Source organism: Platalea leucorodia, assembly GCF_965183815.1.
Source record: "Platalea leucorodia genome assembly, chromosome: 3".
NCBI classification, from domain to species: domain Eukaryota; kingdom Metazoa; phylum Chordata; class Aves; order Pelecaniformes; family Threskiornithidae; genus Platalea; species Platalea leucorodia.
In genome coordinates this window covers 77,193,877-77,208,716 of record NC_138825.1, presented here as the reverse complement: position 1 = coordinate 77,208,716, position 14,840 = coordinate 77,193,877, and the positions used below count along the sequence as shown (strand labels likewise).

At 43.1% G+C, this 14,840-nt stretch overlaps 1 protein-coding gene across 1 annotated transcript; it reads right to left on the bottom strand.

Annotated features, from left to right (window-relative positions):
- Positions 1-2,326: 2,326 nt before the first annotated feature.
- Positions 2,327-13,515, bottom strand: CD164 (CD164 molecule). The gene is made up of 6 exons (XM_082306422.1): positions 13,329-13,515; positions 10,524-10,604; positions 8,977-9,048; positions 6,774-6,950; positions 5,845-5,925; positions 2,327-4,894 (listed from the first exon to the last, which is right to left on the bottom strand). Exons 1-6 carry the CDS (start codon positions 13,447-13,449, stop codon positions 4,734-4,736), a joined length of 693 nt encoding a protein of 230 aa, XP_082162548.1. The 5' UTR covers positions 13,450-13,515; the 3' UTR covers positions 2,327-4,733.
- Positions 13,516-14,840: the final 1,325 nt, after the last annotated feature.

Genomic DNA, 14,840 nt, shown 5'->3' with positions numbered 1-14,840 from the left:
TGCCTCCAGCTTCCCTAGCACCTTCTCTCCCCTCCCCCTAGAAAGGGGAAGAAGGGCAGCACCTTGCAGTGCTACACTAACCAGAAGAAAACAGAAAAAAAATGCATGAGTTTATCTGCATTTCTCTTGCATGGAAAAAAGCTTGCTTTTACAGCCTAGCCAATGAAGGACACAGAGTTGTCTTTCATGGATGCGTCAAATTGTATTGTAGCTTTTGATGAGTTAGAATACTAACCTATGTGCCTTTTACCATCATCTACATCCCTGGATGCTTGTGAACATGAATAATGAAATACCACAGTACTCTTTATAAATAACTAAGACCTACAATTAAATTCAGGCAACCCTTAACAGCATTGCATTGGTTAAACACTGAGTAAAGGAACTCTAACTTCTGTTAGAAATGCTGCAGTATTTGGAGATGGAGGATTCCCAAAATAAGGCTGACATCCTTCACCATTACTGAAACAAGCTTGATTTCATTCAAGCTTGCTGCTACATCAAAACAAGTCACAATATACTCAGAGTGCTGTGGAATCAGTTATCAAACAACACAAGTTCTTTTTAAGGTATGCCTTAAATGAATGACAAGGTGACTGATAACTATCCAAGGTCAGCTGTCACTAGAGAAGCCACCAAGTGCGATTCTAGCACATTCCAGGAACCAGAAGCCAATTTGGAAGAACAATATCATCAGTATGAAGCACTTATGTGCCACTGCAGCAGTAAAAAGGAAAGGGCTGTCTCGGCTAATTACAGCTTCTTAATAAAATACTTCTTCAAGTGTTACTCAACTTAATACAGCAAAATTCAAAGATGATTTTTGAATGAATGCTATAACTTACAGCAGACTACCTTCAAAGAACAGCTTTGTAACAAAAACTTAATTCAGTCCTTGACTGCGTGCAGTAAATGAATGATTTGCTGGAAGCCATAACAATTTTAAACATCTCAGGAAGCTTTAGGTTTCCTCCATTTCCATACAGCCTTTCCAGAAACACTACTAAGAAGTATTTGCAATTTCCCATAATACGAGACTGAGTTACATCAATACTACCTAGTGACACGTTCACACTTCACTCACTACCCACAAAAGCATCAAGGTCATGATATGAAACTACTGAGGTTACTTCACTCAGAGCTGGTTATCATTTTAGTCAGTCTGCAACTACAGAATTGCACACCCTCTGTTCTCTTGTTCAAGCATACCAACAGTTATTCCCTAGCAAATATCCTCCCCTTTCCCATGCAATCAGGAAAGAAAGGCAGCTCAGAGCGATACCTTTTTCATGAAGGTCAAAGATCTTAACGTGAAAAGATGCTACAGTGTAGGGGTTATTAACAGCCTCCCTGGAACCACAGACTGCAGTCCCTCTTCCCCCTGACATCCAGTATTATAAGCTTTGCTATTGGAAAGAGGAGCATTAAGCCTTACAGGGTGTTGCAGGTGGAGCACTTAATAAATGCCTTGCTGTTCTTTGGCTTTAAGGGGAGAACAGGGTTAAACTAACATGGAAGACATGACCTAAATGAGAATTCTTTTGGAGGTAATTCTAAAACTGAATCTGTATTGTTGCACATACCAAATGCAAAGTTAATACTGTATGTAAGAGAACTAACTTAACTCTTCAAACCTTTCGTGCTCCCTCTTTCCCCACTGTGTTTCTCACTTTCTATGGAAAACAGCTCTTATCTCCAGAAAGTCAGCAGACAGTCCCCTCCGGGATTGCTCACATTAAAGAAAGTTTACAAATAAAATTCCATTCAACAGATTTTATTTATCAATTTGGTTTTGCGATTACAACTGTTTCAGTTTTCTTCCACTGAAGACAAAATACAAACGTTTACAGCAACACTTGCAGAGAACATTCATAAGATAACAGCTTGATATTTGCACAAGTTGGCTTCAAGAAAAAGCCAGATAACTTGAAGAGTCACTACAGTTCAGTGCCTAAAATTGATTTAGGGGCAAACACAACTACAGATCTACGAGCTACCTTCCACTTCAAAACACAAGGCCAAGAAAAACTGCAAGTTGTTACTTCAGGTTTTTTGCTAGTACACAGCACAGATCAGCTGACACTGCCATTTCACAAAGCAGTAATTACTTTCTATAGTGAGGCAGCCAAGCACATGGTGAAGATGTATAACCCAGCCTCCCCTCCCCCCAAACAACTGAAAGGGACACAACCCAGCCGCAATTCTGTACACTGTGGATTATACCTTGCTGGCAAGGCTCACGAGGAAGCAGTGCGTAGTGCAGGCCTTCCAGAACATGACTAAATTGGTATAGTACAAGCTTGAGTTTTTCAGATTGGCATCTGTACATGTCAGAGATCCTGGGTTTCCTAAAGTCTTGGAAAGTAGCAATTGCTGGCACCAAGAAAAATTTAATAACTAAGGCAAGGTATCCCTCCTACCCTTTTAAACAAAATTTGAGGCAAAAGATTAAGCAACTTTAAGGCACTTTAAAAATTATTTTTAGTTTGCTTTACCAGCATACTTTATCAGCAACCTAAATCAGGATCAGCATAGCTCATGAATAAGCATTTTAGCAACATTTTACAGAGCAACAACTTTTTTGTGGCAATAATGTCTTCCATGCTATGAAGTGTTCTGTAGCACTTTCCTGCAAGTTTCCCGAAAATAGCCCTTTGAGGCCAAAAAAATTATATACTAGGCATACAGTTTGCTTTGCTGAGCTGAAGGAGAACTCTGTCACACTTTTAGAAGAGTGTTTTGCTCACTTCAAAGCACAGAATACAAGCTCATGGATATCTTTTAAACAAATAACTGTAATAAAACAGTTCTGAGATAGGGAAAGGACAGATTAAGTGATTTCACAATAAGGCCAAGGATATACCATCTAACCCACACGCATACTGTTGCTGGAACTGGCTGCTCACTCTGCTGTTTTGATAAACCTGAGCTGATTGTCTTAGGTTTTTTTGTTTTTTTAGAAAACCAAAAGCTAATGAACTCAAAAGATACAGTACTGGTGAGTAACTCCTGTCTTTTGTAGCAAGTCGAGTTTTCTATGCAGCACAATAGAAACAATGCCATTTAAACTAGAAGAACACAAGAAAGCAACACTGTGCACTTTAAGTTTCCAACTGAAGTGCACTTAACTTGCTTCATTCATATTTAAGTTCCACTGCCATAACTATAATCTGCATTAATGCTATCATTTTGTATTAGGTGCCAAATTCCAGACAAGTCAGAGCTACTGAAACAGTACTACAGATTTTCCTGAAATTGATGATCAAGGGATATCATCAAAAGCCAGGTATTATGTACTACATCCACAACTTGATTTTATCTTTACTTCCATTTGTCCTGTGGGTTTATTTTCACAGGTGCTCAAGTCAATCGACACTGGAGATGAAGTACCTTTGATACTCGGATCACATGGCTGATCCAGCCAAGGAAAAAAGAAATATTATTTGGCCAAATAGATTTCCTTAACCAGTTCACTGCAGGGTGACACAAAGCTGGTGCCAGGATGGGGGGGCGGGGGGGGGGGTGCGGAGAAAAAAGGTGCAGCCCTGGCAGTCCCAGAACTACAGCAATCCTGACTAGGGTCACATCAGCAGATCCTCCTGAACTACCCTTAATTGCTCCTTCAGCAAGCAGACATACAGGAGGGTAAAAAAGAAAAAAAGCAAAACCCTGAAATTAACTGCAACAAGTTTAAGAACCATTTGAATAATAAAAACCTCAGGATTTCCCAAACACCAGTATTTCAAGTATAAATGTGAGTTTTTGCCTTTTTATACAGGGAGCGAACTGAATTTTATCACTAGTTTTATGGTGGGTCTTTGTAAGCCAGAACAAAAGGTAAACAACTTAAAGCTTCTGTTTGTAGCTGAACATTACTGTACCACGCTCCCTCAACCCATAAACAAGGTCAATAAGGGACAGTTATTTAGTGTAAAAAGTTTTTAAACTGGAATGCTCAAGTCACATGTATTCCATTCTCCTATATAAAGCTAGTACTTAATAGTTTTATTTATCTTTGAGATAGACGGGATGCTTTTGCAGCCTACTGATTTTTAGTCTTTAAGGCACTAATCTTCATTTTCCCTTTCAAAGGATTATCCCTACACCCCCTCTCCACCCTCAATATTAATTGGAAAGGGCATAGGATTTCGGTTTGGAATGCAGTATTTTATGAGGCAACCTTTATTCTTGTGTAAAATAATTTATGGGTTATGTTACTCTGTTAAGACATGATCTACTTCTACAATTTTGTTCATCTTCCTAGCAGCACGCTATAAGAGCCACAAGCTAGTATAAATGGTATTTCACTCCCTGAAGTCAGTCACCAATAATTCACATCTTGATAAAACTGAAGGGATACTGTATCAAATGCTGATTAAATTAGCCTCCACAATAAGTCATCATGAGATTGTCTACTCAAGACAGTGTTGCCACCGAATAAGAATCTCTGAACGTCTACGTTTGGCATATCAAAAAAAAAAAGTCCCACAGCAGCAGCCATTAAAGGAAAATAAGACGGCCATTAGAACCCATGCAGCATATTGCAAGTAATCCTGTTGAAGAGATTCGTATCACCTCTTGCCAAGTATAATGTTGCAAAAATATTCTTTTAAAGTCTTCTTTTAGAGATTTAAAGGGTACTATGAACTGCTGTCTTCCATGAGCAACAGAAAATATTTTGGTTCAGTGAACTACAGGTGTTGGGCTACTAGTCCATTATAAAGTGGCAGGTCCTAAAGTGTGTGATAGTTTCGGTCTTTCGACTTGCAGAATTTGTACAGAAAGAAAATAACAGCCTGCAGACCCAGAACAAGGACAATTCCACCTATGAAACTCGCAGCATCAAATGTAGATTTGCGTGAAGAAGGTGCAGGAGTCACAGTAGCATTTGTACCTGTTAAACACCACATTAGAGTTTGTGAGTACACAATGCTCACAATAGTTTTACAGATTTTAGTATTGCCTTCCTTGTATTAAGATTACTAAAAACATCCAAACACCAACAAGAAATCAAAAATAATCAAAAGTAAAGACATGTCAGCAGCTGCATTTAGATTAGTGACACTGAAATTCCGATTAAATACTGTTTGTACAAGGCTAGAGCTATAAATAGGTCTGGACCTCAATACTGAGCTGAGTCCCAGCTGGACTTTATTTGTACTTCAAAAAGCCAAAGCTTTCCTCCTTTACATGGAAGTACATTATTGGTATGCTCACATTCAAAACACGTTTTCCAACCTCTGCTGCTTGCTCCAGTTTTTTGCTTAAATTCAAATTAAATTATTATCTTCCATCTACTGTACTTTACCCCAAGAAATCAGCTGCAGCCACAACACACGTTAATCTGGAAGTAACAGCCATCTGCTGATGCCTAGTTTTAAAGAGCTTTACTTCAGGAGAGCTTTTCATGAAATAGCATATTCAGGATGGATGCCGAAATAAAACACTTCAGCTTATTCCCATAACTGTAGCCAAATCTTCTTTTAATAGGCATCCCATTATCATGCTGCAAGTGAAAAACAAAATACCACCTCCCAAAGATAAGTGAGTTAACAAGTGACTTCCAGCCACACTATTAAAGGCAGCTAGCTGATTTCATTTGACCAACATGTTTCTGACACTTAATATCTCACCAACTAGCTCCGTTTCTCAGGGTATTACCTTGCGACATACATACATCATTAACAAAATTAGACATGCCATAAAGTTAGAAGTGACAACAGCAGATATTATACCAATACTACTTCAATGCTGTCACTTGGCAAGTCTTTCAAGATAATGTTTTTAAAGTGACACTAATTTCTAAGTATTTTATGTTTTAATTATGCTAGTAGTAGCAGTTACCTGGAATACTGGTTGTTCTGGCAGCTGAAGTAATGGCAGTTGTAGGTAGAGGAGCATGTGTCGTCACATTGGTCGCGTTAGCTGTTTGAGAGAAGACAGTATGTACATACCATAAGCTTCAAGAGCACAGTTTGCAAGCACTGAAGTTCTCATGTAAATGATTTGTCTTGTCTTGCTTACACAAGGATAAGCTTTGACCTCAGACTGTACCCCACACAATTTAGATGTTCAGGTGCATGGCATTAAGCCACGTTTCTGCAATAAGGATTTGTTTTAAACTTGCATACCATTGTTATCCAAGTATTTCAAGGTTCTCCACAGATCAGACAGTGATTCCTCATTCAGACAAAACCACTTTTCTTTCAAGCACTAATATAAATGCTAGTATTTGAACAAGAATCAAGACAGCTACTTCAAGACAACCGAGAATCTGCATCAAGGCAAAGGACTTTCATTAAACAGCCCTTCGAATCAGTATTTATTGTACTAAAAAAGTACTTAATGTAATATCGCTAGACGGGAGATTAAACACTTACAGGATAGCAAAAACTTCCTCTTTCTCCCCCTGTCCCCAAAACACTAACTGTGAATGACATCATTGGAATAAGCAGTCAGTCACCTGTAGCTAGACTGTCTCCCAAAAGCTATTCCATTATCAAACCAAAACACTGACTTTCTTTAGTGGAAATGACTAATCTAATTCAAACAATTACCACTGAGCTAATTCTTAATTATATTGGAAAGAAGCATTTTCTCTGTTAGTTTTATAAAGTCTACTTCTTCCAAACCTTGGGACCATTTATGTATTCCATACATCAGATGTTTAGCAGTCATGCTACTACCGTGATGTGTGGAAAAAGCCCTTGTCCTTTATTTTATTCACCAGTTCCTAGTTTACTGCCATTCTACCTTCAGTGGTACTGTATTACCTATAGTAGTATATGCTGTGGTACTATTGGAAGACGCCGTGGTAGTATTGGAAGATGCTGTGGTAGTATTGGAAGACGCCGTGGTAGTACTGGAAGATGCTGTGGTAGTACTGGAAGACGCCGTGGTAGTATTGGAAGATGCTGTGGTGGTACTGGCAAGAGGAACAACTGTAGGAGCTATTAAAGAACAGAGAGTTACGTATAAGAGATTAATGACAGTATTTAACTAAAAAAGAAAACCAAAACGGAACAGCAGCAGGCTGAGTTTTAGAGAATTCATATAGCACCAAGTTCTATTGTAGTTTTGGTTTGAAATTACAAAGCCGTTAAATGTTCAATCCACCACACTAACAGAAAAGTTGCACGAGTGAATACTTGAAAAACCTTGTCACAGGCAGCCCAATCAAGCCAGTGTTAAACTGGCAACTCAAGATTCCTCAAAGCAAACAGAAGGCAGAAGAGTCCTATCGTACAAGCATAAACTGTGCATGCTTTACACAACAGGAAACTAGGTATTCAGTACTGCTTCACAACCTCACTGCAACTACAACTGAACCTGACCTATCAAGTTCAACTAGAAATCAGAGCGCTTAGACAGCTGAAGCAATATGGGGGGGGGAAACCAAGACATCCTCAAGAATATGAAAGTTTAGCTAAAGCTTTCTGTTCTGAGAGCTGTTGCTGGTTGTAGGTACTCTCAGCTTCAGCATGTGCTGTAAAAAGAACTGTGAAGCCTTCTGCAACTTACTGTATTAACTGAGTTAATGACACATGGACAGCTTATCTAAACTGTTGCTTAATCATACAGCGGTACATCAGCAAGCTTTCTGCTGAAATACTGTTATCTCCAGAAGCCTTTAATGCTCACGGTCATTTAAATGTGGTTATTTACATCTTGAAACAATTCAGCATACTGGGAAACCAGAGCTGACTGTTTCTAGAGAGATAGGCTGTATCTATCAGAATCTATATTCTCTCAGGTTCCACTTGCATCAAGTCAGTTTAGGTCCACCTTAACGTTTTTCCAGGTCAATCCCCGAATGTAGTGCTGAGCTATGACACTGTAAGAGCTAATAAGGTATATAGGTTCCTCTCACACCAACAAAGATCTTCTACTAAAGGTGACAATTAAGTTTCCTTGAATATGCAGAAGCTAAAACACAACCACCCAAGAACGTCACTACAAGTTTAACAGGAACGGATTGTAGAAATTCCACTCTTAGATACAGAACAAGGTGTTGTAACAGCATGCTTTCTTTGGAAAGCACTGAAAAATGGTACTTTTAACACTCCTGATTAGGAAGTGACTGTCAGCACAGAAGTCCAAGTCAAGCAGAATTATTTCTGACTGGCTGCCACCACCACAGGACAGCCCATAGCAGCATGGAAGCTTCATCTCCCTTGGTGTGAGCCAGCTTCTTTAGCAGCACTGTTGAACTCATCTAGACAAGAGTATTAAGAATTTTTGTTTGCTGTTCTAGATCTTAAAACCAGAAAAACCTATTTTAAAGTCCATTTCTTGTCAGCTTTCAGAAAAACTAAAATTGGGGGGCTTTCATAAAAGTGAAATTCAAGATTTAATCTACATTATTCATATCCTGCAAATCTGCTTTGCATAGCAAGCACAAATCAATGGAAAGACTGAAGTAGATAAGCAACTGAGCACGTTCCTAGCATGAAGGATTTACCTTATGCAGTTCTATAACCCAGACCCTGCACTTCAGGACTGCACAAAGAGCTGTGCCAGTTAACAATTAAAACTAGAATGTTCGTAAGTTTTTCCTATTTACTGCATCTCAGAATAAGCAATGGACTTAGCAGGTGAGTTTTTTTGTTGAATATGAACCTTACTGTCTTGAGGATACTGACAAGTTCCCTAGGATATGCTACATCTAATAGGAAATGTCACCCATTTTAATCTAATCTAAGAAACCAAGGCAGTAGCCAGAGACATGCGTCTAGTAAAATATGTCAGGCTTCTTGAAACAGCAACAGTAAGCAGTTAACTGAATGCACAACAAAAATGTGTATTTTAGTATCGCACATCATTAGGTTTAAACTGGAAGCAAAGGGCGTATTTACATACTTGTACATGCTTATGTAAATTGTAGAAGGCATATTAACAAAGGTCAACAGATAAAGGAGTTTTAAACACAACTGCTTCACATTAAACAATGTGAAAACTGAATATCTAAATACTTACAAGAACACTGTTTTTCAACTGTACAGTTGTGATATTTCAAAGCTGTGTCTGTTTCATTTACACACAGGCTTTCTGTCAGAAAAGAAGAGACAAGAATATTTACAGCAGCAGAACTTTAAAGTGTTTGAGACATTGTTCCTAAATACTAATAAACTGTTCATAGGACAAATTAAACACCATCTTCTAGCCAGGATAACATTAAAGCCACTCCAATATGCAGGACTTCAATATTATATTAATAATTAGAAATTCCAAAGTTGTAATTTCTTTCATTAATAGTTTACCACTTATGGTTACTCAACACTTGAGCAATACTTACACATGGTTATGCAGCATTTTGCAGTAACAGTATAGTTTGGTATTTTTTCTTCATAGCCTATAAAATTAGACAGTGTTTCTAGTATTTGTGGCATTTTTCAAGTTAAGCATTTTGCATCTTTGTGGTAGCATCATTAAAAAAAAAAAATCTTATTGTCTTAAAAAAATTCTACATGCAAGCAAAACTTAGTTCCAGCTTTTCAAGCAGATCCTTGACCTTGAAATCGCTGAAGACATCAGTTTCTTATTCTCTGCCTGCACACCTTTCTTGCTTGACTCAGATTTCAACCTGCCCCTCAAAGAAGTAACACAGATCTCTTAGGTGTTTGCAGTATGTGCCTGTTGGTCAGACAATGCATGCAGAGTTTAGAAAAAGAGCTTCTTGAAGGGCAGTCTTGTCCTGGACAAGTTACATCCAAATTTTTTTTCATTGGTTACAAAGCATCTTAGCTTTCATATATAACCTTTCCTGATCATCTACAATCAAGTGCTACAAAATCACCATTATAGTCAAGCCATTCTCTCCTCTTACTCCGTTTCCAACTTCACATAAGAAGTACAAATAATCCACCTGAGGACTACTTGTGTAGTCTTTGTATGACTTTGTCAACAGCAACTTCATCTCCTCCAGGACTGAGTACCAGAGGTCACCTAAATGTAGTTACGCCCAACTCTCCTACAATGGGAAAAACAATGCTCTGAATGAGACCAGCTAATGCTTTGGCTCTGTCATTTCCCTTCAGTGTGTTGCAATTCTTAGTTTTAGGAACACTACTCTTAACTAATCTTATTTAATGGACTCCTCTCCCTTATTGTACTGCAGTTCAGGAGTAGTGGCTGTGACCAGGTCTGTGACAAAACCTCAAAAGGGACTGAAGCACAGGGATGTGCCTGCATGTCAGAATCCACTCATGACTCCTTAACAGCAAACAAGTGACTAGTTTGTTCGAAAAACATTGTGAACCATCTGGAAAACATTAGCTTATTAACAGCACAGATTTACATCAGAAGCCTTAAAAATCTGGGATTATTTTGAACATGTTCAGCTGTCTCCACATAAGAACTTGATATGTTTAACAACAGACACAACCTATGAGTTAATGCTCCATTAGGTTATCAAACAGAATGGTGTATTTGTGTAATGAACAACAATACAGACAAAGTAGGCCTAGTTGGGTTTAAGGTTCTGTATAGCATAGTAAGAATCTGCACTGTGTAGTCCTCCTTACCTTCACATCTGATCCACTTGCAGCCTGTTACATTTGTGTCGTCAATACACGAACTGCAGTTAGAAAGGTTTTCACAGATGCCTAAAAAAAAGCATTGATTAGGACAAAATTACCACCGTCCAAAGAGCAACTTCGCCCACAGAAACAACTCTCAGATCTGTATCTTCCCATATGTATGTCACCCAGGTTAAGGCACAATCCTTCTCACTGAACTAACTACAACTGAAAGCTACAATTTAGGAATGCATTTGACAAGACAGGAATACATTTCCCTCCAGACAATACTGATACTCTGAAACCAGACCCCACATGTACACCAAGACTATGCCTCATGCAACCTCTAACTATAGTAAACTCTAGTTTAAACTTCTAGTGAAGTTACCAAAGTCCACCAAATTAATTTTGCAGAAGTCCATTGAAACCTCAGATGGTAAGAGCTTTGTTCCTTTTGATTACATTTCTCCTTTAGGTAATACAGCTAGCTATAAACAACCCTACAGCAGAAAGCAACTGAAGTATGGGAAATAAAGACAAGAACCTAGAGGACTTCATATACAAATGCATATAAAGGAGAGCAGAAAGAAAGTCAGTCTATTCATATTCTGATCACAGCAGAAGCCAGCAACCTAAGCAGTCCAGCTGCTTTTTTACGTCAATCTCAGTCAAACATTGTTGCCTCAAAACCACAATGACAACACATCCACTACCTGAATCAAAGATGATCTTCTCCCAGTCTACAATTTTATTGCATTAGTTTTAATTAAGACTTACTCATACAGCCATCATACTCAGAAAACCCACATACAACCCACAGCTCCTTATGCCGCATACTCTCCAGCACATTTCACATCATATCCACCTACTCCGGGCACCTTTGGATGACCTTTCACTTTTCTCTGCTCTACTCCCCAGTGAAGGGAATGCTGCTATTCACGGGCCTTTGGCAATCAGCATGGTAATTCACATCTCAAGATAACAACTACAAATGCATTAACTAACTTCAGCACTCTCCTAATTCGAATCAAGCCTGAATCAACTTGGCCTTTCTCTCAGCTATGGTGGGATCAGGCTAGAAATACTGGCGCCATTTCTTCACTTTCAAGAAACGTAAGATATGAAAAGACCTCTGTCAGTTTGCATCAGTGAGGTAGGCAACAGACTTGCCCTGTTCCCTTCAGAAGCAAGGCACTTAAACCACTTCAAGAGCTATATGACAGTTTCTGGATAACAGATTTCAGGGGAAAAAAGTAATTTATTATTCTGGGTATGCATCTGAAGAACGATCACAGCACGCGCAACACTCGCTTCTGATGAATGAACAACGTTCACTTTTGTAAATTCCTCACTGGTCCACAGAAAATTTAGCACAGAACATCTGTGGAGACAGGAGGACAGCCAGTGCAGCCAGCTAATGCCAGGCGCACTAGGACTTTTAGTTTACTTTCAAAACAGCTTTCCTAGACTAGCATGGAGGAGGAACAGATTTGCAAGAGTAAAGGATCAGGAGATGTTTTTATCACAGCAAAAGGTTTCAAGAATGAGCTGTTAGCTTCAGAATCAGTGGCAGGGTGTCAGATGTTCTCCCAATGCTACTCCTGTGAAAGGCTCTCTTTGAGTCTTTCTACGGGATAACAGAAAGCTCCCTAGCTTTCCCCATCATCAGATGCCTGCTCTTCACTGAAAAAAATGACTCTGGTACCACGAACTCAGCTCTTAAGCGTAGGCAAGCTCACGTCTTCTCCCAAGATAAACCTGTCTGTTGTACTGGCTCTTACACAGGGTAAATTCGGATATTCCCCTTATACTTGAGGAGGAAACCTGGAAACACTAACAGAAGTCTGTCCTGCTGGACCAACACTGCCCTCTCCCGCCGCACCGGAGAGGTGGTTAACCTCTCACTCTTGGCAGTCCTCAAGCAGTTCACGGATCCCATAGGGTGCCCGATATCGGCCTCCATCACGTCGGCGGCGGCAGGGCTGAAGAGGAAATCTAGAAGGGCTGAAGCAGAGGTTACGGCGCAGCTTCACACTTAGCTGCACCCAGCGCCATTATGCAACGCGGCCAGAAAACATTGAAGTGCTTCCAGAACAACGTCTTCCCTTAGCATTTTGGGGCATGCGGCACATTTTGTGGTTCCTGGCCATATAAACGCTTTAACAAATAGCTCACAGAGCCAGAAAGATTAGGCAAACCCACAGGACGACTAACGAGGCTAACATCAGGATTATGAACAAGCGGCAGCAGGGACAGAACAACAGTGCTTGACTAAGTAACTGCCGCAATTTGACCTGTACTAAGTTTGCAAGAAACGAACACGCCGGGTACGTTTTCCTGGACACAAAGCTACCCGCTACCAGTCATCTGCTGCACACGAAGGGGGATACTGGAGGCGGCGTCACGCCGCGCTAACGGATTTCACGCCGCACGCACCCAAACGCTCCACAGCGAGGAGCAAAACGAAAGCGAGAAGAGAGGAACCAGAGAGAAGCGGGCGAAAAGCTCGGCGGGCTGCGGCCAAGGCGCCGAGGGCGGCAGCGCTGCCGCCGCGCGGAAGCGGTGGCGGCCGAGCCGCGAGGGAGCGCAGGGCGACTCCCCCCCCCCCCCCGCCGGCCGGCCCCCCGTGCTCCCCGCCGGGCGCGGAGGGTCGGGCGGTCGGGCTCGGGGCGCGGAGCCCGCCCCGCTCTCCCCCACCCCCCCCCCCAACGCCGGACAACGGGCGGGGCGCGAGCGCGGGAGGGGCTGCCCCGTCAGCAACTGTCGGGGCGGGGGGTGGGGGGGGGGACGACGACGACGCGAGGCACTCACCAACGGTCGCGGGGCCGTCGGCGGCCGCGCGCGCCCAGCGGCTCTGGGCGGCCCCCGCGGCCAGCCCGCAGAGGCAGGCCAGGCAGAGGGCGGCGAGGGGGAGCGCGGGCATCCGGCTCATGGCGGCGGTGCTGGCGGCGACGGCTCCCGCTCCTCAGCGCTTCCCTTCCCTCCGCCCCGCGCCGCTGCCTCCGCGCACCCTCCCAGCGCTGCCGCCCCGCCCCCCCGGCGTCACGAGAGCGGCCCCGCCTCGAGCTGGCCCCGCCCCCTCCCCCGCGCGGGCCGGCCGCAGCGACCGGGACGGCGGCGTGGTTCCGTCCAGCCACCCCCCCCCCCCCCCGGCGGGCAATGGAACGGTCCCCACCGTGGCGCGGCGTTCCTTCCCCACGTGACCGCCCCGCCCCGAGGGAGCGTTTCCCGCGCGTCACGCGCTGCCCGGCCGCCTCCCCACCCCCTTGAGGCCCCGCCCCCCGCGGGGCCGCAGAGCGGCGGGCGCGTCTTGGCTCGCGCGGCGCCCCAACGGCCGGGCGGTGCGGGGGGAGTCGGAGGCAGCGCGGGGCAGAGCGGTCTGCGGTCCCCGGGCTGCCCAGGCCTGGCCGCCCCTGACCTGGGGGATGCCGGGGGCCGGCTGCTCGCCGCTCCGTAGCCCGGCCGTGGGTGACGGGTCTGGAGCTCGTCTGCGCTGCGGCGGCTTCCCCTGAAGTTGCTGAGGCAGAGCTGCTCCCGCCGTGTTACCCTGCGCTCGCGGCGCCTCAGGCCCCCGCCAGCTCCAGGACGGTTTTTTTGTGGTGGATGTCTCTCGCAGAGCCATCCTCACTGGTGTGAGGTTCACCTCTTATTTCCCCACCCGTTTTCTACCCTGAAAAAAATTCAGCGAGTAGTACGTAACAGTAGTTTAAATAAACATTACTCAATGATAATCACACGTGAAGCTTAACGGCGTGCAACAGTTGGGTGGTGGTGTCCAACCGTGCTGTGGTCAGTGCTATTGCCGTCCCAGGTGGGAACACCGCCCTGGGAGTCCATGGTGAAATGCCTGTAGCAGGTAGGGAAGTATGGTAAAAATTATAACCTTCATCTTATCTCTTGTCACCTCCAGCTGCGCTGCAGAGAGGACCTGGAGAAGGATGTTTGGGGATCCCATCGCAGAGGAGAGTCCCCCAGCTGCCTATTTTTTTCCCTGTCTCTTTTTCTGCCCTTGTTTTTCCCTAAGGCAACTTAGACCATCAACAGCGGACTCTGCAAATAATTTGTTTGTGGAAATCTGCTTCAACATTTTGTGCAATGCCAACACAGGCAAATGTTGGGAAACGAAGGCAAACATTCATGCCTGCTTGTAATCAAGGAGAGCCAAGCTAGAGCTATAAAGCAAATTCTAGTATGACCCTGGTCTGAGAAAGGCGCCATCAGATGAAAGGACAGATGAAAGAGAAGAGTTATGATCGGGAAAATTCTCCCCTGCTTCTCCTAAGTGGGAGCTGGACTTGGGCAGTAAAGGGGAAACTGCCAAAT